The 21,564-nt window shown below is 55.0% G+C and overlaps 1 protein-coding gene across 11 annotated transcripts in view; it reads left to right on the forward strand.

Moving 5' to 3' along the window:
* The window catches only part of CHD6 (chromodomain helicase DNA binding protein 6), a 93,597-nt gene that overhangs the window by 47,618 nt on the left and 24,415 nt on the right, over window positions 1-21,564 (forward strand). For 7 of the 11 annotated variants that reach the window (XM_014886248.2, XM_088175230.1, XM_014886242.2 and 4 more), the window contains exons 2-20: window positions 202-695; window positions 4,163-4,301; window positions 4,803-4,952; window positions 8,535-8,600; window positions 9,049-9,107; window positions 9,463-9,580; window positions 10,697-10,783; window positions 10,971-11,120; window positions 11,402-11,523; window positions 12,130-12,373; window positions 13,438-13,614; window positions 15,185-15,328; window positions 16,075-16,330; window positions 16,779-16,989; window positions 17,486-17,681; window positions 18,204-18,368; window positions 18,766-18,945; window positions 19,635-19,745; window positions 21,028-21,230. In XM_014886248.2, coding sequence (XP_014741734.2) covers window positions 235-695; window positions 4,163-4,301; window positions 4,803-4,952; window positions 8,535-8,600; window positions 9,049-9,107; window positions 9,463-9,580; window positions 10,697-10,783; window positions 10,971-11,120; window positions 11,402-11,523; window positions 12,130-12,373; window positions 13,438-13,614; window positions 15,185-15,328; window positions 16,075-16,330; window positions 16,779-16,989; window positions 17,486-17,681; window positions 18,204-18,368; window positions 18,766-18,945; window positions 19,635-19,745; window positions 21,028-21,230 — 3,239 coding nt within the window. In that variant the 5' untranslated portion in view covers window positions 202-234. The remainder of the gene's footprint in view (window positions 1-201; window positions 696-4,162; window positions 4,302-4,802; window positions 4,953-8,534; window positions 8,601-9,048; window positions 9,108-9,462; window positions 9,581-10,696; window positions 10,784-10,970; window positions 11,121-11,401; window positions 11,524-12,129; window positions 12,374-13,437; window positions 13,615-15,184; window positions 15,329-16,074; window positions 16,331-16,778; window positions 16,990-17,485; window positions 17,682-18,203; window positions 18,369-18,765; window positions 18,946-19,634; window positions 19,746-21,027; window positions 21,231-21,564) is intronic. The other 4 variants (XM_014886244.2, XM_014886245.2, XM_014886251.2 and 1 more) reach the window with 2 other exon arrangements.

A 21,564-nucleotide genomic window follows, 5' to 3' on the forward strand; every position in this document is an offset into this window, starting at 1 on the left:
CCTGTGTTGGGCAGAGAAGGGGAGGTCTTCCTGGTGAGCTGCGTGTGCTCATGGTGGCTGTTAGCCATAGTCCCTGAATGCTGAGGGATGCTGCCATGCTGTGCTGGGTGATTGCAGCTCCTGAGGCTGTGGTGCCCCTGGGCACCTGCTGTTTACAGCTCTGGCATTTGCTTCACCTGTCACCTTGCGTTCTCTCCGCAGCCGCCAAGCTTGAAAACACTGAGCCTCTCCCCAATGTCGTCTGCCTGGGAGTGCAAGACGCAGGACACCTTTGCCAGCAGTGAAGAGCAGGACAAGGCGCCCCACCAGGTGACAGTGACAGCCACAAACACAGGTGGCCAGTGCCAGTGCCCGAAGGAGGAGCCCGACGGGGTTCCCCGGAAGCGGACAAGCACCCAGAACGGAATGCAGGACAGTGGGGGCATGGGGGTGAAGAAGAAACGGAAGAAAAAGGATCTGGGAGAGCAGGAAGGGGGAGATAAAGCTGCTGTGGAGGTGAAACCAAAGAGGAGGAGAGAGCCTAAAGAACCAAAAGAGCCTAAAAAGGTGAAGGAATCTAAGAAGCCGAAGGAGCCCAAGCAGAGGGAGGTGGCTAAAAAGCCCCGTAAACCTCGGGAACCCAAAGCCCCGAAGGAGCCTAAAGACAAGAAGAGTGGCTCTGAGCCAGCCCCCAGATCAAGACCCAAGAAGAGCAGGTGGGTGGTGGTGTGGCCCTGTCCCTGTGCCTGCTTTGGACAGGGCTGTGGGCTTGCAGGAGCTGCAGCTGTGAGAGCAGCACTGGGTGTGCAGGACACTTGGTCTGAAGGCTGGATGTGCTCGTTGGGATCCCAGGATGAGCTCTTTGGCCATGCAGAGATGGGACAGGCGGGTGCTTTTCTGGAGATGAGGCCCTGCAAGACTCGAGATCCATAAGAGGACTGTAGAGTCTTGGCCTCTCCTTGGTCTGGCCTTTGTGCCGAGTGTCCTGGGGCAAAAGGGACTTTAGGGAGGTGTTCCACCGGGACAGTGAGGTGCTGTGTGGCAGAGGGCCTGTCACAAATTATTTGGGGCCTGAGCAGAGGGTATGTGAGTGAGAAAAACCTGGCCCCGGACTGTGTGCAAATGAGGGTCTGTGCACACCCAGGGTTAGCAGCGTGCCTCCCCTTGGCTTGGGTTTGGGAGGATGGTGGAATGCATCCCATCCCCTCTCCCCCTCCTGGAAGACTTGTCCCTCCTGGCAGCTGTGGAGCTGTGCTGGCAGTCAAAGCCAGCAGTGGGGGGAGGCCTGAGGACTCCCTTGTACTGCACAGGCCAGCGCTGCCGCCTCTGGTAATTCCTCAGCCTTTTAATTAACAGGCTGGCTGGCCAGAAGCTCTGATTTCTTTTTAATGGTTAATGTGTGCAGGGAGCAGAGCAGGTCTCAAGAGTACCAATGTCATTTCGTCTTCCACAGCTGTACGCCTTCAGAGCTCACTGACAGCCGGATCCTGGGGAGGCCATGGCTGTGGAACTGCCACTGGGGTAGCCTTTAGTGCCATTGGCATGGGCTGGTTGTGGACAAGAGGAGGTATGGGTTGCTCAGCAGGACGAGAGCTGGCTGCCACGTCCCTAGCAGATCCCTGAGCCATGCAGTGCTGTCACTTGTATTCTTCTTTGAGCCTGGGGCTCTGCAGATGTTCGTCATGGGTTGGTGAGCCAGAGCAGATGGGAATGGGCGGATCAAGTGAATAGTTCTGGGAAGGGCTCCTCCAGGCCCCAAGGAGGGCTGCAGCAGAGGGATAGAGGTGGAGAGGGAATGAGAAGGGCTGCAGGCAAGGAAGGGAAGGATGAAGCCCATGTGAATGCAGCATTGGACCCCAAGGAGGGTCCTGGGATGAGTGGTGCAGCTATCAGATTTTCCTAATGATGCTTCTGCTCTGCCCCTGCAGCTGTGGGACCCAATCAAAGCAGGGGAACCCGGGGGAGAGAGGCAATGGAGGCTTGTCCTCCTGAAGGCATTCATGGTGCTTTTAGGTCCTTTGGCTGCCTTCGCAGGATGCTGAGCATTATATACAGGGCAGCCCATGTCTGCAACCTGTTGCGAGTAGCTGGTGGACAGATCACCCTGCCAGAGATATGTCTTGTGGCAGGGTAACAGCTGCAGATTTGGAAACCCTGGCTCTCCTACCTGGGCACAGCAGGTTCTGGGCATGCCACGGGGGGCTGAAAGGAGCCAGCTTGCCGTGCGTGGTACCAGCTGAGCCCTGGTGAAGAGGCCACTTCATGCAAACCCGACAATGTAATGTAACTTTGTAACACATCATGCAACCAGAAGAAACTCTGTGTAGGAGTCTGGGAGTTCCACAAAGCTCTGTGCATTCCTGATGCTCTAGCCCAGTATAGCCTGAGCCTGTGATGCTTCCTCCCACTCATCTGCACCTTCCAGGAGGACCTAGTTTCAGCTCTGCTGCTTGGAAAGTCCAGCCCATGGGTCCTCCTTACAACTTCCCTGCCTCTGTAGCCCCTCTTCGAGCCTTTTCTCAGACTTGCTTTGGGCTCTGGGTCAGCCACCAGCAAACCCCCTGTGTGAGGGATGGCCATGGGTGTCAGGGTGGAAACTCTGTAGGGAGCTGTGTATCCCCCTGTGTCCCCTGGCCATGTGGAGCTGGGGAGGTCACAGGGCAGCACAGTCAGGGCAGAGGCGAGCAGCAGGCTTTAGTTAGTTTGTACTCTGTGTGGATGGAATGATTGCTGGGAGTCCTCTAAGTGGCAGATAATGGCGGCATAATTTCTTCCAAATTATTTCTAATCATACTCAATGACTGACTCATGAATGAAGCAGTTGTTAATTGTGACTTACAAATCAATATCTTGGGAGTTATTACTTGGTGGATGCACTGCTCACAGAGCATTTTCAGGGTCTCTAATTTAGGCATATATGCATGGCCAGGGCATTTTTGGCCTGAACAACAGATTTTAACCTTTATTTTTTGCTAGTCACAGGCAAGCAGAGATTTTTCTCATTAAATGGAGCTAAAACCTTGACATCTCTTTGAAACTAATGGTTCTTCTGCCGCTGAGCCTGGGATCTGGGATATGAAGGGGATGAATAGTGGGGCTGGAATTGAGGAAGGAGGCATTGCTCAGCCCTGGGACAAACACCAGCTCTTTCCCTTAACAGTGTTCCTTGCAGAGGGTAAGGATGGACTGGCATGCTGGGAGCAGTTGTTTTTTTACCATGGTGCTTCCTGGTCCTGTTTCCTTGTGCAGGCAGGGGTGCGGGTGGCCCTTACCCTGAGAATATGCCATGGGACTGGGCTTGTCTTTCCATGTTTTTTTAGGAAGGTGGTGGGATTCATGGGAGCAGAGCCCAAATTCCCTCTGTGACCTGTGTCCCAAATGGGACAGTTGCCTGGTGGGACAGAGCTTCCCAGTGGGCCCTTGGAGCCAGCAGTGCCTGCTGTGAAAGGCCATTGTGCCTGTGGGAGTTGGATCTGCATCCTCCTGTGTCCAGGGCGATCACAGGGCTTAACTCCATCCAGCTGCAGGTTCACACCAGTCTGTTCAGCTGCCTCAGGAGGGGGCTCAGTGCTGTGACTTGGGAACACAAGCCATGAACTGGAGCAGCTTGTGCTTGGTGTAAAGGTTTACTGGCATCTGGCAGGGCTCTGTGGCACATACAGGAGGTGGTCACCAGTGTGGCCAGTGCTCCTCTGACTGAGCTTGAAGGTTTGTTTCCAGGGTACCAGGACATGGGTTGCCTCTGGAGCTGCTGGATTTTATTTCTGACTTTGGTTAGCACAGGACATGTTTGGGAGTGCTGTGATCAGAGCAGGCACCTTGCTGCCCTGGCATACTCAATTTGGCAGTGAAGAGATCATCTTTGTGCCTGTGCTAGACCCCGTGAGCTGAACCTCAGCTCCTACAGCCCCTGTGGGGTTGTTCCCCTGGCTGGTGAGAGCACTCAGCCTCCACACCAGGCAGGGCAGGTGGACCCTTTCATCCCAGTGTTCTGGAACTGGATGGAGAAACACTTGATGTGCTTAATGAGCATTAGCAACTGGGGATTCCCAGTGCTGGGGGAGGTCTGAGGAGCGTTGAGCTGCCTCTGGGTGATCCAGTGGGAGCAGTGCTCTGTGTGGGTGCCTGTTGCTTCTCCCCTGGGATCTCCAGGACATGATCTAACTGTCAGTTTGCTTGGCAGCAAAGACACCCCTGTGGAGAAGAAGAAGAAAGGGAAGAGGAAAAATGAGATACCAGTGAACAGTTTGGATTTGGATCAGGATCTCCTGAGCCCATCTGTACAGAGCCCAGAGGAGTCTGCGGAGTCAGCTGACAGCCAGGTATGTCCAAAGCCCTCAGCTGGCTGCTGGTGGCACAAATCTTGGCTGCCTCTCAGTGGTACCACAACAAGGGCCTCTGGGCACAGGAATCAGAGACCATGTTCAGCAGCATGGTCAGCTTCTATGAGCCTGAAGTCTGCTGACCCAGGGTTGAGTGCACACTGCTGCCCTGGGCCCTGCGTGTCTCAGCCTTGAATGTCCCTCTCCACCACAGCTCTGGGCAGCTCTCTTTCCTGGCACAGCACAGGAAAGATGCCCTGCATCTCTACAGTGCTCCTCTGCCTCACGTCTTGGGAACTGATGGGGCTTTGTGGGTCAGGATGGAGATCTCAGCACCTCAAGGAGTGCCTGTTCTTCCTACCACCCCCATCTCGCTGGGGCAGGGGAGGGCTTGGAAGGAATTCTGGCAGCCCTGGGGCTTTCTCTCTGCCGCTCAAGCAAGGAGGAGGTACTTGGTCTGTTCATACCTCCCAGCACTGCCTTTTTTCATCCTGTATACAGAAACGACGCTCAGGACGGCAGGTGAAGAGGAGGAAGTACAACGAAGACCTGGATTTCAAGGTTGTGGATGATGATGGCGAAACAATTGCTGTGCTGGGTGCTGGGCGAACCTCTGCGCTCTCCGCCTCTACCCTGGCATGGCAGGCAGAGGTAGTGCTGGGTGTGGGACTGGGGGCTGGGGGGACCTGCCTCATGCAGGGTGTCCTGAAATGTCAGTGCTGAGGCTTAAGGAAGCAGTGGGTCCCACCTTAGGGGTGGGGTGAGAGAGTGCCTGTCTGGGAGGGTTCAGGCTGGCTTTTCAGGAACTATGAGATGGACAAGAGGTGTGCTGGTCTGACTGTCCCCCTTGAAGTCTCCCCTGCTTGGAGACTAAGGCCTGTGTTCATGCAGCTGGACATGTCACACACCACTGCCCATGCCCACCTTTGGCTTTGGTCTCTGTAGCTCCTGCCCATGATTTTGTCCCTAATAGCTGAGGGCTTTGTAGGTGCCAGGTCATCATTTTCTGCCTGCATTGCTGCTCTCCATCAGTGCCTCAGAGTGTAGTGATGCCAGCCTGACCCTTTCCTGTTGAGCTGTTCTGCTGGGCAGCATGGCAGGGACCACCCGGTGCCACTGTGGTTTGGGCCTTGCTATCCTTATGCCTCTGCCTACTGATTCAGTGCTGGCTCCTTGTGGGTACTGGCTGCTCCTTCTTGTCTGTCTGTGACTGTGTGTTGGATCCTGAAACTCATTCCATCTCTCTGGTCACTAACAAAGCTGCCAGATATTAATAGTGGTTTCTAGTTATTTTCACGGGGTTTCTGTTACCCTCTCTAGTACCCTCTCCCCAAGGTTTCGGTGGGTTATTAGCTCTGTTGATAAGCCCTGACCTGGTGATCCATGCCTGGCCTGGAGCTGCCACACACCCACAGAACATGCTGCCAGTGCTGCTTCAGCTCTGCCTGAGCTGTGTCCCAGCTGGGCTCCTGGCAGGCATCTCTCCAAGTGAGATTTTCAAAGCAGCAGGTACGAGCTGCCTTTGGCATGTGTCCATGCTCCCACCCTGTTCTCCTTTCAGTTCTAAACTTCCACCTCAGTTTGTTCTGCTCCAGATGGGTCAGAAAGGCTGATGTCCAAAGTGTCCAGGCTGGGTAGTTGCTCTGAGGCTGGCCAGCCTACCCAGCTGGGCCTGCCCAGGGCTGCTTCCAGGGTCAGAACTGACAGGCAGGGCAGGATGTGAGTGCTGTGACCTCAGGGCTGCTTTCTCCATGGCCTGGACTTGCAGCTTTCCTGGACACAGTCCTAAATAGCTCTTTGGGCAGTGCAGGACTCCTCCAACAGCCTTCAGGCAGCCAGCAACGAGCCACAGACCAGTGGAAGCCTGTAAGGGCTGTGGATTGGCATGGGAGCTCCCAGCAGTAGGGCACTGTGCTGCTGAGATGGCCACGTTCACACCAACCCTCTGTGGGAGAGTCAGGCAGAGCCCAGCAGTGCCAGGGTGGGTGCCTGGGCATGGGGGAAGAGGCACTGCACAGTGGCTGTGGCAGGAGCACTTCTGCATGCTCCTTTCAGCTGTCTTAACCCAGTGTAGGGCAGAGTTCCCCAAATAGGGCAGAAATCCTGCTCTGGGCCTCAGATGGCAGCCAAGGGGCCCAGGCAGACATGCTATTCCCTGCTCACTTTGTTGTGGTGCTGGGTCCAACATCCGGCCCTGCACTCAAGGACAGTGCCAAGGCAGCAGTCATATCTGGGCTGGGGATAGAAGGGTTTGCTGTGGCCCTGGGCATGGTCTTGGCTTTCCCAGACACTTTGTCTTGGTTTGAACGACAGGTGTCTGCTAGGGAAAACAAGGTCTTCTTTTGAAATGGAGACTGTAAACTTCCTTCTTCTGAATTAGTATAATTTTGAAATTAAGGGGGTCTCAGGCAAAGATATGGGGGTAGGAATAACAGTTCTTGACTAGTGTGTACAGCAAGGCAAACAGAACAAGCCCAGCTCTGGCATTAACAGCGAACAGAACAGGAGCCCAGTCCCAGCTCTCGGCCGCGGGCACTTTCCCTTGGTGCAGTTCCCGGCACAGCCGGCAGGGAGCGCTGGCGGCTCCCGGCGGGCAGGGGCGATGATCCGGGCGCGCCTGCAGGGGGCGCTGTGGCGCGGGCTCGGGCAGCGCGCGGTGCTGGCGGCGGGGCCCGGACGGGAGGGGATGGAGGAGAGAGGCTTTGCTCAGGAACCCTGGGGCAGGGTCGGCCCGTGCTCAGCAGGACGCTTGGAAACAGCGAACTGAAATGGCAGGGTGTCCTGGCAGGGCAGGGGTGCGGGGTCCAACAGCAGAAGAAGAGGCAGCTCCTGGCTGGGCTATGGCAGGGGTAGCAGTGACCTTCCTCCTCCGAAACCAAGAGCGAGAGAGAGCAACTGCCCCCCCCCCCCCTCCTTTTAGCTGCTTCTAATCTCGTGGTGTCCCCGTCCCCCACCCCCCCTAGAGAAACTCCCAAAAAAGTCAGGGAGGTTCTCCCTCCCCCATCTCAAGGACCTAGCCATCAGTGCTTCTTAGCATGTCAATGGGAAAAATTCCACAGGCAAAGAGGAAAAGAAAAAAAACCAATCCCAAACACATTTTCAGATGAGTGGTGTGGGATGTTCTGTCTGTCTGTCCTTCTCCGGTCTGCCCCATGCCTTTCTTTGAGAGACTTTCTAGTCTGCAAAGTAGCACGTCAGGACTGCTTTGCCTTGGTCCATATTCTGCCTCTGTCAGAAGGGAATGAAGAGTCCTTCTTCTTCCTGCTCTGCACTTTTCTCCTCCTTCTGCTGTACTATCTTCCAGCCAAAGCAGAACAGATATTTCTAATGCTCAAGCAGGCTCCGTGGTTTTGGTGTCTGTCATCTCTCCTGAATCTTCCTCTATGTGTGCCTCCTCTGTAGCACAGACAGGCACAAGCCTGGCTCTCTTGGCATTTGGTGGGGCTAGTCCTGGCGCAGCTGCAGCCTGGGGAGCCTCCACCTCTCCAGAGCTGGCAGCAGGATGGAATTCAGGCCACCTGCAGCAAAGCCTGTGCTCAGCGAGAGGGGCTGTGCTGGGAGTCCCTGGGTGCCAACAGAGGGTGTCTGTGGGTGGATTTCTGGGGACAGAGTTGAAGCTGCAGAGGGAAAGAGGCAGCACTTTGAGCCTGTCAGGAAGAGCTGCATGGAGAGTGGTCGGGTGAGGTGCTGTTGCCCATGTCCTGTGGCCATGGGCAGATGACAGTGTGTGGGTGACATGTGGCAGGGCCTGACAGACATACTGCCTGCTCTCCTGAAGCCCTTGGAGCCATACAGCACTATGGGGCTGTATAGCTGCCAAGGCATGACCTGAATGTGGCATGGAGAGTGCCTTGGAGCAGGAATGTGGGCATTTTGGCACATTTCCTTCCTTGAGTCCATGGGCAGAAGTGCCCAAGCTCCCTCCTCTTTTCTGGGAGACTTTCCACCCTCTCTGGCTGCCCTGGTGTAGCTGGAAGGACCCACACAGCAAACCCAACAGTGCTGTGGCCTGGCTGACCTGTAGAGGACAGGCTGTGAGTGTAGGTGGGCTGGCAGCACCTACCCCCCCGGATCTAGCAGGGGCTCCCCAAGCACAGCTCTTCCAACTCCCAATGCCAGCTCTGTCTGCCCGGCTGGGGGATTAGGAGAGAAGCAAGCAGTCATTCTGTGCTGGGAGAGTGCCAGGGGCAGGTGATGAGCCAGAAAAACAGAGCTCACTTTTCCTGTCCCCAGGAGCCTCCTGAGGATGATGCCAATATCATTGAGAAGATCCTTGCTTCCAGGATGGTGCAGAAGGAGGTGAGTGGCAAAGATGTCAGTGGGGTTAGAAGTCCCTGAGCAGAGGAGGGATGGGACATGGCTGCCCTGTGCAGCAGGGACATAAGATTGCAGTTGGTGCTCTTGTTCCTGTGGTGGGATGCTGGGGTATGCCCAGACTGGCACCTTTCTGAACTGTGAATCAGTGTGGTGCCTCTTGTGTCCTGGGCACCAGAAAGCCTCTGGAGAGGAGTCAAGCCTGGGCTGATGCCCAGAAGGTGTTGGAGTCCCCCATGCTCAAGGGTGGTCTCACATCATGTTCCACAGGGCTACTGCATCTCTGGAGCAGCAGCACAATGAGTGCCTGGCTATCCTCACCATCCCTGGGGCTCGGTCCCTGGAGCCTGTGGCCAGGCAGGGGATGGCTCAGCATGCCCTCCCAGCTTCTGCACACCCTGTCTGTTACTGACTCTCCTTCCCTTGGTTTCAGGCTCATCCTGGAGGCCTGGCATTTGAGACAGAGGAGTTCTACGTCAAGTACAGGAACTTGTATGTGCAGTGTTGTGGCGCTTTTTTATTTGTGGGCCCTGTGCATGCAGGGGCAAGGACTGCATGCTCCCACCTCCATCCCATTCCTTAGCTGCAGCCCCAGCATCCCTGTTTTCCTGCCTTTGTCCTCCTGAGCCAGCTGTGGTGGTGGGAAGCAGGGAAACTGCTGCAGCTTCAGTGCTTGGTCTTGCCCTGGTCCTGGGGCATTGCTTTCCACAGTTTGGGGTGGCATAGGCATAGGTATGGGCTGAGTGTTCTCTGGATCACTGGGAGATCCATGCTGCTCTGTATGGTGCATGGGTTTGGGACCAAAGGTCTCTTGGTCACATGTTGTTGATATTTTTTCCCCCTGCAGCTCTTACCTGCACTGTAAATGGGCAACGCTGGAGGAGCTGGAGAAGGACCCCAGGATCTCACAGAAGATAAAGCGCTTCCGGAACAAGCAGGCTCAGATGAAACATATTTTTACGGAGGTGAGAGTGGAGCACAGTGAGCAGTGGTGACCCTGACCCTGAGCCCAGTGCCGTGGCTGAGCAGGCCAGGAGCTGCCCCTGACACCTTGCTGCCGAGACCAGTCCATCTCCAGGGCCAAAGCCACCAGGGCTGGAGCTGAGGGACATCTGTGTCCCTCAGTGTGGTGGAATTATAAGCAGGGTGACAAGTGTCACTTGCCAGGCACTGTCAGCTCTGGAAGAGTTGCTTGGTGGGAGGGAGGGCAGCATATAGGGCTGGAAGTGCTTCTGTGGTGGAACAGAGATGTTGTGGGAGAGAGGGAGCTATAAATGTCTGGGCTTAGGGCAGCTTCTGCCTGCTCTGCTTTATAAGCAGATTAATCTTGCTTAGTATGAAAGGTATTCTATAATTTATCTTGCTGCTCCAGAGATAGTTGTTGGATCTCCTTAAACTGCCCCTTACAAATGTAAATCAGGCCAGTAGGCTATGAAAATTTCTCCATTGTAGCTGGAAAGCTGGGGGTGTGTGTCAAATTTCTCAGTCACGAGTCTGTTTGGGGTCTTTCTCAGGATGCAAAAAAAGCATGTGTTGGAACACTCTGTACCACTAACAGTTCAGCAAGGAGCACATGCTCTTTTCCTGTAACTAACTGGCTTGGGAAGTTGTGAGCATAGAAGCCTGATTTTTCTCCTTCCCAAGTCCTAGGCCATGTCTCTCCAAGGACTATGCTAGGTGGGGCAGGAGGGAGACAGAGACAGAGACCAAGGTGTCAGCCCTTGCAGCCATGGGGTTCATTGGTGCTATGCATTGTGGTGGTCACAGCTCTGGCTGCTGCACATCAGCTGGAGCAGACAGCTTAGGACTTGTACCTTGGAGCCAAATAGGCTGGAGAGGACATTCCTGCCTCCCAGCAAGGGCAGCACAGAGCATGTGATTGCTCTAAAGAAAGAGCTTTGCCTTCTGCCAGGCTCCTGTGTCCTCCCTGCCCAGAGACAGATGTCTGTACCTGTGTCCAGGGCTCTTGGTGTGTTGCACACATCCTGGGGACGGATACCCTGCAGCTGTTTACTTGTGCCCATCTGTTTAACCCTGGAATCACCTTGAACTTACTCCTGCTTTACTGTTTGCCATCACAGCCTGATGAGGATTTGTTCAACCCGGACTATGTGGAGGTAGATCGAATTCTGGAGGTAGCTCACACGAAGGACCCTGACACTGGAGAGGTGAGAGACTGCCTCTCTTGCTTGCCCCATGGAGGCATGGAGGGAGACTTTGCAGCAAGTCTGGCACCCTGAGCCTTCCCTGCCTTCCCTTGCACAGCTTTTCCTGTCCCCAAGGACCTTTGGCACAGGGTGGATGGAGGGCTGCTGACCCTCTCTGTCTCTGAGCTTGTCTCTCTCTGTGCTGCAGGAGGTCACTCACTACTTGGTGAAGTGGTGCTCACTGCCCTATGAGGAGAGCACCTGGGAGCTGGAGGAGGATGTTGACCCAGGGAAGATTAAAGAGTTTGAAGCCCTCCAAATCCCTCCAGAAATCAAGCACATGGTAACGTACCCTGAGGTAACGTACCGGGCTGGCAGCTCGCTGCCCTGGGCGCAGGGACTGGCTGTGTCTTGCCACAGTCCAGCAATGTTGACCTTATCCCTGGTGCTGCAGTGCAAGCCCTGTATCCTCCCCTCTGGAGATCTGAGGGTGGATTCCAGAGGCCAAACCCTTGCTATGACTCAGCTGTCAGTGACTGCTTTGAAGTGTTGTCCCTGATGTGCAGCCCCAACATCAGGATCTGGCCTCACTGGGCATTAACATCTCCCATGGACCTTGCTCCTGCTGTCCCCTCCTAGGAGCGCCCAGCGTCTGAGTCCTGGCAGAAGCTGGAGAAGTCCCGGGAGTACAAGAACAGCAACCAGCTGCGGGAGTATCAGCTGGAGGGAATGAACTGGCTGCTCTTTAACTGGTATAACAGGTGAGGAGGGGCTGGAGCTCAGTGCTGCCATGAGCAGTCCTGCTGTCATGGGAACAGCGAAGCTGGGGAGCAGAGCCGACAAACAGGGGCCTGACAGAGCAGCCATTGAGTCCTTCAAGTGCTGGAGCTGGCAGGCAGCTGCCAGAAACAGTGGATTTACTGTAACTTTGCAACTGAGTCTTTAGGAATGTTTCTCCCTGGTAAATGCTGATGAGTCTTGGAGATAATAGGCCTTAGCTATGGTTCTGAGATACACCTGTTTTTTTGGTATTGGCCAGGCTATTTGTGGCCCGTTGTGTGGCAGACAAGTGGGAATATGCATGTTCTCAGCTGCAGCAGGCCATCACATGCATCTTTCCCTGGTTCATATGTACCTGAAAAACAGCATCTTTCATGCTCATTTTGAATCCATGATCTTACAAAAAGTTGGCTGGCTTACCCAGACAAATTTGGGCCACTATACCAAAGTCCCCCCCCATGCTCCATGCTGCAGAGTCAGAGAAGTGTGGGCAGAGGTGGTGTGCCTGACATCCTATCAGACAGTTGGTGACAGAGTGGTTTCTGCCCCCAAGAACCACAATGTCCTAACCCTGTCCATCTTTGCAGGAAGAACTGCATCCTGGCTGACGAGATGGGCTTGGGGAAGACAATCCAGTCAATCACTTTCCTCTCAGAGATATTCTTGATGGGCATCCATGGCCCCTTCCTCATCATCGCACCTCTCTCCACCATTACGAACTGGGAGAGGGAGTTCCGCACGTGGACGGAGATGAACGCCATCGTGTACCACGGCAGCCAGATCAGCCGGCAGATGATCCAGCAGTACGAGATGGTGTACAGGGACACACAGGTGACTGACACACACAGCCCTCCCAGGATGCGTCCCTGTCCTGGTTTAGGGTAAATTTGGGAGGAAACCTCTGAATGGGGTTCTTTTAGGAAACAGACTCAAGCAGTCCCTCTCCCAACTGATTGGGGGAAATATTTCCTTGGAGAGAAGTGGAAAAAAACTGTTTATTTAACAGGCAAAGCACTTTCCAGCACAAAATTAATAATACTAAACAGCAAAACCTCTCACCGCTCCGAAGAGATGACAAATTCAGACGAGTCCCTTCCGTGGGTTGCAGCCCAGCTCACTCAGTCTGTTCTCAGTCCCTCTGGTGCTGGGAAATGCTGCTGCCCAGGTCAGACCCCAGTGGGTCACGGGTGCGAGCTCCCGGTGCTTCTCTGGGTTTTTGGTTTAGACCAGGGCCAGACAATTCCAAGGAAAAGGGAAAAAAACCCACAGTCCAGGGAGCTTTTCTGCCTTAGCTTGCCAGAAAAACTAACCAAGAGCTGTCCACTGCAGACAACACAGTCTGTGTGAAGGCTGCGGGGGAGCCACTGCAGTCTCTGATAACAAACTGCACTTCTTCTCTCCTCCTTCACTCCTGGAACCAGTTTTAAAGCTGCAGAGCACAATATTCAACACCAACAGAACTGATGATTGGGGATACAAGCATCATAAAGTCACCCCAAGACGGTCCCCCAGCCCTGGCTTCCTTTACTTGGGAAGTACTGAGCTGCCTGTGGAGCTTGTTCATTTGGAGAGGGAAAGGTGATCTTTACAGCCCCATTTGCTGGCATGGGCTCAGGTTGCACTGTGTATGACTGAACAGGCACAGCTCATGCAGAATGGAGAGGGTGCAGCATAGCCCTGGTTCTTGTCCAGCCTATGTGCCTCCCCTGGGACAGTGTCTGGTTTGGAGATACACAGCCTGCAGCCGTCAAGGAGGCTTGCAGAAATCTGCCAATGCTTGAGAGAGATTATTCTGGGGGAATTCCAGCTCAGAATCAGATGCTCACACTAATACAGTCAGACAGCAGGTGCTGCCACCCTGGAGCCATCTCAAACTCTGGTTTCTGTTTTCCTAGGGTAACCCTCTCCCTGGGATCTTCAAGTTCCAGGTGGTTATCACCACCTTTGAGATGATCCTTGCTGACTGCCCGGAGCTGAAGAAGATCCAGTGGCGCTGTGTGGTCATTGATGAGGCACATCGCCTGAAGAACAGGAACTGCAAACTCCTGGAGGGGCTGAAGCTCATGGCCCTAGTGAGCATGTCCTGCCTGGGTTCACCTGGGAGCGGGGTGGGCTGGAGATGGCCACGCTGAGTGGCCAGATGCCACTGTCAGTGGCTCAGGCCCTGAGCCAGGCTGGAGGGAAACCATCTAGGGGGCCCATTGATGGATGGGGCAGCCCTCACAAACTTCTTTTTGCCAAAGTGGAATATTAACTTCCCCTGTGTCTTCCCACCTGGGGGTGCTCCCTGCCAGAGCCCTCCCCAGCCTTGCAGCACAGTGTAAAGCTGCTGCAGCACACGGGGACAGTTGCTGGCCAGCCCTGCACAGCAGCCCTGGCCATGGTGTGCCTTGTGCCCTACGCTGAGCAGGGCTGTGGTGTTTGAGCTGGTTTCTTACTGCTGTACAAACATGGGAGCGGTCCATGCCAGGGGTGGGTTAACAAAAGGATCAATGAGCTGCTCTGAGAAATTATTTGGATGTCCAGATCTTTTTCCAGCCCTGGGAAAAGCAGTGCTGCTGTTATCTGGACCAAGGTTCAAACACGCCTTTTGGATCTTCCAGCTGTACCCAGCTTCTCTCACACTCACCCATAGCTGGGCCAGTCCTCCAAAAATAATTAGTCTTGTGACTCCCACAAGTTCCAAAAGACCCTGCTGTTTCCCCTGACTTTGTGTCCTGTGCAGCACCCTGCTGGCTTGTGAGCTTGGGTCAAAGCAGAGGTGCTACTGGTCCCCCTTCTAAACCATCACCTTCCTTTGTCCAAGTCCTATGGAAGTCTCCCACCTTACAATTACCCTTCTTTCCTAGCTGGCCACTCCTGAGGATATTTTCTGCACTAGACTGGGCAGGAGGGTTAGCCTGAGTAGTGAGCCCAAGACTCTGGCAGTGCTGGGACAGAGGAGCTGGTGTACCTGGGACCAGCACCTGGTGGTGCCTGAAGCCCATGTTGTCAGGCATGGGAGGGATTCTCCTTGAGGGATCGTTTGGTCCTCACATCGCCAGGTTTTGGGGGTTGTTTGGACCCCATCTCCTTTTGCTGCACGTGTACCTCCATGGTGAACCTGTAAGAAAATCTCCCCCTTGTTCCCAGTGCACAGTCATACCTACCCTGCTGATTTTGGAGCACTCTGCTGAGACTGGCCCTAGCAGCAGGTCACTGCTGCCTCTCAGTGTCCCATGGCTCTGGGCTGTGTTCCCTCTTGCTCTGTCTGAGCCCTGAAGACAGACATCCTACCCCAAGCTGCACAGAAGCTCAGGCTCTGTCAGCGTCCCTGTCCAACACCAGCACAGCCCTACCCGAGGGTCTTGTGCCTGGCCAGGGCTGGAGGCTGGGAGCAAGTGTGAGGTCTCGGGTTTGGCTGTTGTTGGTCAGAGCTGGACTGGAACATGTGCATGGGAGCTTCCTGGGAGCCACAAGACAGTGTTGTGTGACAGTGGATTGGTCAGGGCTGTCACCATGGCCAGGGAAGCCTCAGGGGGTGTATGTGTGTGTGCTCCCAGACTGCTTCTTAGGCTGGAAGACAGGAAGCATTGTGCTTGGGACACCTTTAACCCCAGCTAATGGGGTTGAGCCATCAACCTGTTTTCTGTGTGTTCCCAGGAGCACAAGGTGCTGCTGACGGGGACCCCCTTGCAGAACTCGGTAGAGGAGCTCTTCAGCCTTCTAAATTTTCTGGAACCACAGCAGTTCCCTTCAGAGACAGCCTTCCTGGAAGAGTTCGGAGACCTGAAGACAGAGGAGCAGGTACTTAAAAGAATGATATCAGTGACTTAGCACAGGCCACTGGGACAGCCGGTGATCACACCAGGCATGGTTTCAGACATGTGCTTCATGAAAGTGGATAGGACTCTTTGTACCAGGAGAAGCAAAATTGTGACAGAGCCCCCAGTGCTGCTCTGGTGAGAGGAGACCCGTCCCTGCCAAGGCAGTGGTCTACTCCCAACTGACTCCCTGATGCCCTTGGATGACTGGGTAAAACAGCTCACCTACCTCTCCCACCTGGTCTGTCCCTGAGACCAACAAGAGTGCAGAGGGAATGGGGAGTGCAGTAAGTCCCTGTGTCAGTCACTCTTGTCAGGTTCCCCTGGAGAGCCTTCCTCCAAAGCTCTCCTTGAGTGTGGGTTATGGGAAGCTGCTTCATTGCCTGGGCTATCTCACTGTCTTTTGAATGTGTAAATTGCACAAACGTTTTCATTCTATGGGAGGAGGCACAGGCACATGAAGCAACCACCATCTCAGCTACCATCCAAACTCTCAGCTCTTCTGCATCAGACACCTAAGGCTGCTGGCAGCAGAGGCACGTGGAGTTCCTAGCCTGGGACTGGTCATGCCTGCCCCTGAAGTTGTCCTGGCTGGCTGCTGAGCAGCTGCTCCAGAGTCCCCTGTAGTGGGTGTGCAGTGTGGGGAGGCTCCAGTCTTGCAGACCCCTCTGCTGGGCCCATGTGCTTGCCATGCAGGGAGGGCAGTGAGTGTCTGCACTTGCTCTGCAGGTGAAGAAGCTGCAGTCCATCCTGAAGCCCATGATGCTGCGACGACTGAAGGATGATGTAGAGAAGAATCTGGCACCCAAGCAAGAGACCATCATTGAGGTGGAGCTGACCAATATCCAAAAGAAATACTACCGGGCCATCCTGGAGAAGAATTTCTCCTTCCTCTCCAAGGGTGCCAACCAGCACAATATGCCCAACCTCATCAATACCATGATGGAGCTGCGCAAGTGCTGCAATCACCCGTACCTCATCAATGGTGAGGGCTGTGCACAGGAGTTGTGTGGGGGGACACACAGGTATCACTGCAACATTTACTGTTCACTCCCAACAGAACTTGTCCAGCTGAGGAGCGAGCTCAGGCCTTGTGCCATCTGCTGATGGTGTGGCAGTGCTCTGCCCTGTTGCCTTCCCATGCAGCCCAGTCCCCTCCAAGGGCTGCTTGCTGATGAGCACCTCAGGGTCTCCTGAGGCTCATTGTGTTTGGGGGTGTTCTGATACAGGACCAACGTCCCAACCTGTCTTATTCTACCGAGAGCTGATATAAGCCCTGAAGATGTTTAGTCACAGGAGTGGAGGGTCTGCAGGAGGTCTCTAGCCTCTCTAGCTCTGACTGCATGGGTTCTATTGCTCATGTGGTCCCTTGCTGCCCTGGGCAGCTGCACTGCCAGCCTTGCCAAGAGCTCACATCCGTTTTCACCCGGCAGGGGCAGAAGAGAAGATCTTGGAAGACTTCCGTAAAACACACTGCCCAGAGGCACCAGACTTCCAGCTGCAGGCGATGATCCAGGCAGCTGGGAAGCTGGTGCTCATTGATAAGCTGCTTCCCAAACTGATTGCTGGTGGGCACAAGGTTCTCATCTTCTCGCAGATGGTGCGCTGCCTTGATATCCTGGAAGACTATCTCATCCAGAGACGGTTAGTACAGGCTCCAGCATTCACCACAGCTCCTCCACAGTACCTCCATGCACTGCATACAGAGTGGCAATAGCACAGGGTGGGGATTTGGCCATTCCATGCCCACATACCAATGGATCCGAGTTACCATCTACTGCTGCGGAGACCCCAGAGCTAAGCAGCTCAGACCTTTCATTCTCTGTAGTCTGGGGCTAGTCCTCAGAGTGACAGGGTGGAAGTAGATCTTCCCTTGGTCCTGGTTCCCATGAGCCCCATATCCATGCATCATACATGGAGTTGTGATGATTTTGTCATCATAAGAGGCACAACTTTTGGGAACAATCACAGCGGACACAAGCTGATGCGGCCTGGGCCTCCACCTGGGCACAGGTCCTGCCAGTAAGTCCTGGCTGGTGTGCCCACACAGCCTGGGGGAAGGAGCAGAAAGGGATTTGGAAGCCACAGCCTCCTCAGGCCCTGCCTTGATTCTGCTCTAACCTCTCCCCCTGTTGAGCAGGTACACCTATGAGCGCATCGACGGGCGGGTGCGCGGCAACCTGCGCCAGGCTGCCATCGACCGCTTCTGCAAGCCCGACTCGGATCGCTTTGTGTTTCTCCTGTGCACACGGGCAGGCGGGCTGGGCATCAACCTGACAGCTGCCGACACCTGCATCATCTTCGACTCCGACTGGAACCCCCAGAATGACCTGCAGGTGATGGGCTGGGCATGGCCAGGGTGTCTGGAGGTCCTGAGGCACAGCTCCTAACACTTGTGCCAGGGAGGGAGAGCAGGACAGTAGCACCAGCTGTACTGGGCACGAGGTGCCGTGACAGGACATCTGGCAGGAATGTGGGCAGAGGGAACAGGACACGGGTGAGATCACAGTGTGGCTCAGAAAGCAGAGATGGGCCACAGAGCAGGCAACACTGTGTCCATACCTGGTTTAGAAGTGGGTGCAGTGTGGTGTGCCACATCTGCAGAGAGCCAAGGCTCCAGCCTGAGCCCTGTGTCCTTGCCTGGGACGCTGGGATCTCCCATTCCTACTCCACAGCTGTGCAGGCTGTGCCAGAGCTCTGCCAGGTCAGCCACAGGCAGGGAGTGAGGGTGCTGTGGTGGGTGGGAGGTGACTGTGGGTCAAGTGGGTGAGTGTAGATGCTGATGCAGGGTGCCACAAGCCACATGGTCGTCGTCCAGCTGGGCTCCCTGTGCTGACACTGTGCTTCTGCACTGCCAGGCTCAAGCTCGCTGCCACCGGATCGGGCAAAGCAAGGCCGTGAAGGTCTATCGCCTCATCACTAGGAACTCCTATGAGCGGGAGATGTTTGACAAGGCCAGTCTGAAGCTGGGCCTGGATAAAGCTGTGCTGCAGGACATCAACCGCAAGGGCAGCACTAATGGGGTAGGTTGGCTGATGGAGCAGGGCCAGGTGGGTACCTCTGCAGGATATCTCTCCTCCTCCCTCTGCAAGTCACTGCCAGGTCAGAGCAGGGACTGGGCAGGCTTTGGGGAGGGAGAGCCCAGTCCCACACACTCACACTGCTGCTCTTTGGCCTTCCAGGCTGTTCCTACACTGCCATGGGGATAGGGGACTTGTGATGCTGTGTCTGGGGTGGCATGGACTGAACAGTCCCTGACAATCCCTCAGGAAGGGTTTTGAAGTTACCACTTTGCTTTAACAGCAGCAAGTGAGGGTTAGCTTGGGGCCCTTTCTCCTGGAGCAGAGGGAGGAGCCTTCCCCTGTTGTGCAGTGGTCATGGCCGCTGGCCAGGCTGGTGATGCCCCTGTGCTTTGGACAGGTTCAGCAGCTCTCCAAGATGGAGGTGGAGGACCTGCTGCGGAAGGGTGCCTACGGCGCACTCATGGATGAGGAGGACGAGGGGTCCAAGTTTTGTGAGGAAGATATTGATCAGATCCTCCAGCGCAGGACACAGACCATCACGATCCAGTCTGAAGGGAAGGGCTCCACCTTTGCAAAGGTGTGCTGTACTCTATTGGGAGGGAAGGGGGATTTCCTTTGGGGGTCGAGGAAGGGGAGTGTGCAGGGCTCCTACCTGTGTGTGAAGACATGTCCACATGGAGACCAAGCTCTGCTCTCCCCCTGTGCCCAGGAGTGAGATCTTGCTGGGGCACTGCAGCTGGTGTGATCTCCTGTCTCTGGTGGTCAGCAGAGCACTGAGGAGGGGCCACCAGCCTGGCAAGTGATGGAAGGCTGCCGAGGAGGGTTCAGCCATGAGGCCTGGCTCTGCATAGGGACCCCAGCACGGTGGCAGGACCCAACTGCTGGGCTGCACGGTGCCCAAAGCCACGTGTTGCTGTGCCATAGAAGCTGAGTGCTGTGGGGCCTGACAAACCCCCCAGATAGAGCCTGAGGAGCCAGCTCTGTGCTATGCTCTGGCTGGTGCCTGCTGGGGCCACTAAGGGCCATCTGTCCCTCCTCCTCTTGCACAACCCAGGCTCTATTAACAGTGAGTCAGGCATGACTGTAGACCAGAGGTGTTCAGCTCCCTTTGGCAAACAAAGAACCCTCTGGCACTATCAGCTTAGGGTGTAACCTCCCACAGCAGCAAGACCGTGCACTCAGACAGGTGTGTGGGGGATCTCTGTATGGGAGAAAGTACCTAGATGGTGGGTTGCACCCTATTCACTCCTCTTCTTTCTTTCCTAGGCCAGCTTTGTAGCATCAGGAAACAGAACTGACATTTCCTTAGATGACCCCAACTTCTGGCAGAAGTGGGCCAAGATAGCAGAACTTGATACAGATGCCAAGAATGAAAAGGTAGGATGCAATTTGTGGCCCATGTGCCCTACAGCTGGTCTGACACCATGTGGCCTGGTGTCCAAGTGGGAGCTGCATGCTTCCTCTGGGCTTCTGAAGAGTTTTGTGTTGAGCATCAAGAATTACTGCAAGAGAAGACTGACCCATGAATGCTGGCTAAAGCCCTGATTTATTTAGCCACATGTTGGTCTGTGTCTCCCTGATCTTTCAGGCAGTATTCCCAGTACTCAATCTGTATTCCCAGCTACTCTCAACAATCCCACCCTCTGCTTGAGAGCATTTTCCAAGTGCTCTTGGAGCTCTGGCAGCCTTGAGGCTGTGCCCATTCCCTGGGGAGGCTATTCAGTGCCCAACTGCCCTCTGGGGGAAGAACCTTTTCCTGATGCAGCTCCAGTCATTCCCATGGGTCCTGTCCCTGGTCATGGAGAGCAGAGATTGGAGCTGCCTCTCATGAAGGCAGACTGGTGCCTCTGCCTGGCAGGAGGGGACAGATGGGGTCTCGATGTCCTGCTGGCCCTGAAGTGATGACTTGGCTGCAGCTCAGGTCTCTCTTTCCAGATCCTCCATCAGACATAGGGTGGCCTGTGCCACTGGCTCCAGTGCAGGCTCAGGGCTGCCATAATTCCAGCTAAGGCAGCAGTGCTGTAGTAGATCGTTGTAGACAGCAGCAGGAGGGAGGCCCTGCAGCTCTGCACAGCTCACTGCTCAAGCTGAAGCAGTGGGAGAGTGTGTGTGTGTATGTGTGTGTGTGTGTGTGTGTGTGTGTGTGTATCCTATGTGCCTGAAATCCAGGCAGATTTACATGGCGTTAATTCGTTCAACAGGGCAGGGTAAGGAGATGGGGCAGGTGCATCCTATTTAATTTCACATTGCTCCCTCTTTTTTGGAAGCTTGTCTTTCCTGTTCCAGTCCTCTTGTACCCCTGACACAGAGATTACGCTGCCTTCAGCGCAGCACTTGGCACAGGCAGTGCATAGAGGGCCAGAAGTGACTCAGAGCTGAGTCAGCTGCTGGCAGTCAGCAGTTGGGACACAGAGGGGCTGATTTTCAGCCTGTCATCTGTCAGGCTGAATTTTGTGCTGGCCAGGAGTTGTCACTTGTGCAGGCAGAACTGCACACATATAACTTGAAGCAGGTATCCTAGTGGGAAGGTGATGGTCAGCCACAGGGCTGGCAAGCCAGGAGCCAGAGGCTGAGCAGAGCCCAGGTGACAGGGACCAGAAGAGCACATATCAATGTTTCTGCCTTTACCTGAGAGCACTCTCTGCTCTGTCTGTCACAGGAGAGCCTGGTCATCGACAGACCCCGGGTGCGGAAGCAAACCAAGCACTACAACTCCTTCGAAGAGGATGAGCTGATGGAGTTCTCTGAGCTGGACAGTGACTCGGATGAGCGACCCACACGCTCGCGTCGCTTTAACGAGAAGACCCGGCGGTACCTGCGGGCTGAGTGCTTCCGTGTGGAGAAGAACCTGCTCATCTTTGGGTGAGTCTCACCCCTGTGAGACCACAGCCACAGCCTCCAGCTGCCCCAGTGCCCACGTGGGCCACTGGCTGCACCAGCCACTTCTTGTCTGTCCTGCTTGCTGTGTTGCCTCCTTCCAGCAGTGACCTTCCTGGTGGGACCTGGGCTCTAAGCAGGGGTTTGAGATGGAAGAAGAATTAGGAGGACAAAGCATGAGCTGGCAGTTGGCACTTCCAGAGTCTACTCTTGCCTCTGCTCTGTTCAGTCCCGCAAACCTTTCTCCCTCTTTGCTCCTGTAATGTGTAGGCAAAACATCCCTATCTAGGGGATCTGGCAGGGCTGTGCCCCCAGAGGA

The sequence above is a fragment of the Sturnus vulgaris genome, chromosome 17, assembly GCF_052056855.1.
Source record: "Sturnus vulgaris isolate bStuVul1 chromosome 17, bStuVul1.hap1, whole genome shotgun sequence".
Classification (NCBI taxonomy): Eukaryota; Metazoa; Chordata; class Aves; order Passeriformes; family Sturnidae; genus Sturnus; species Sturnus vulgaris.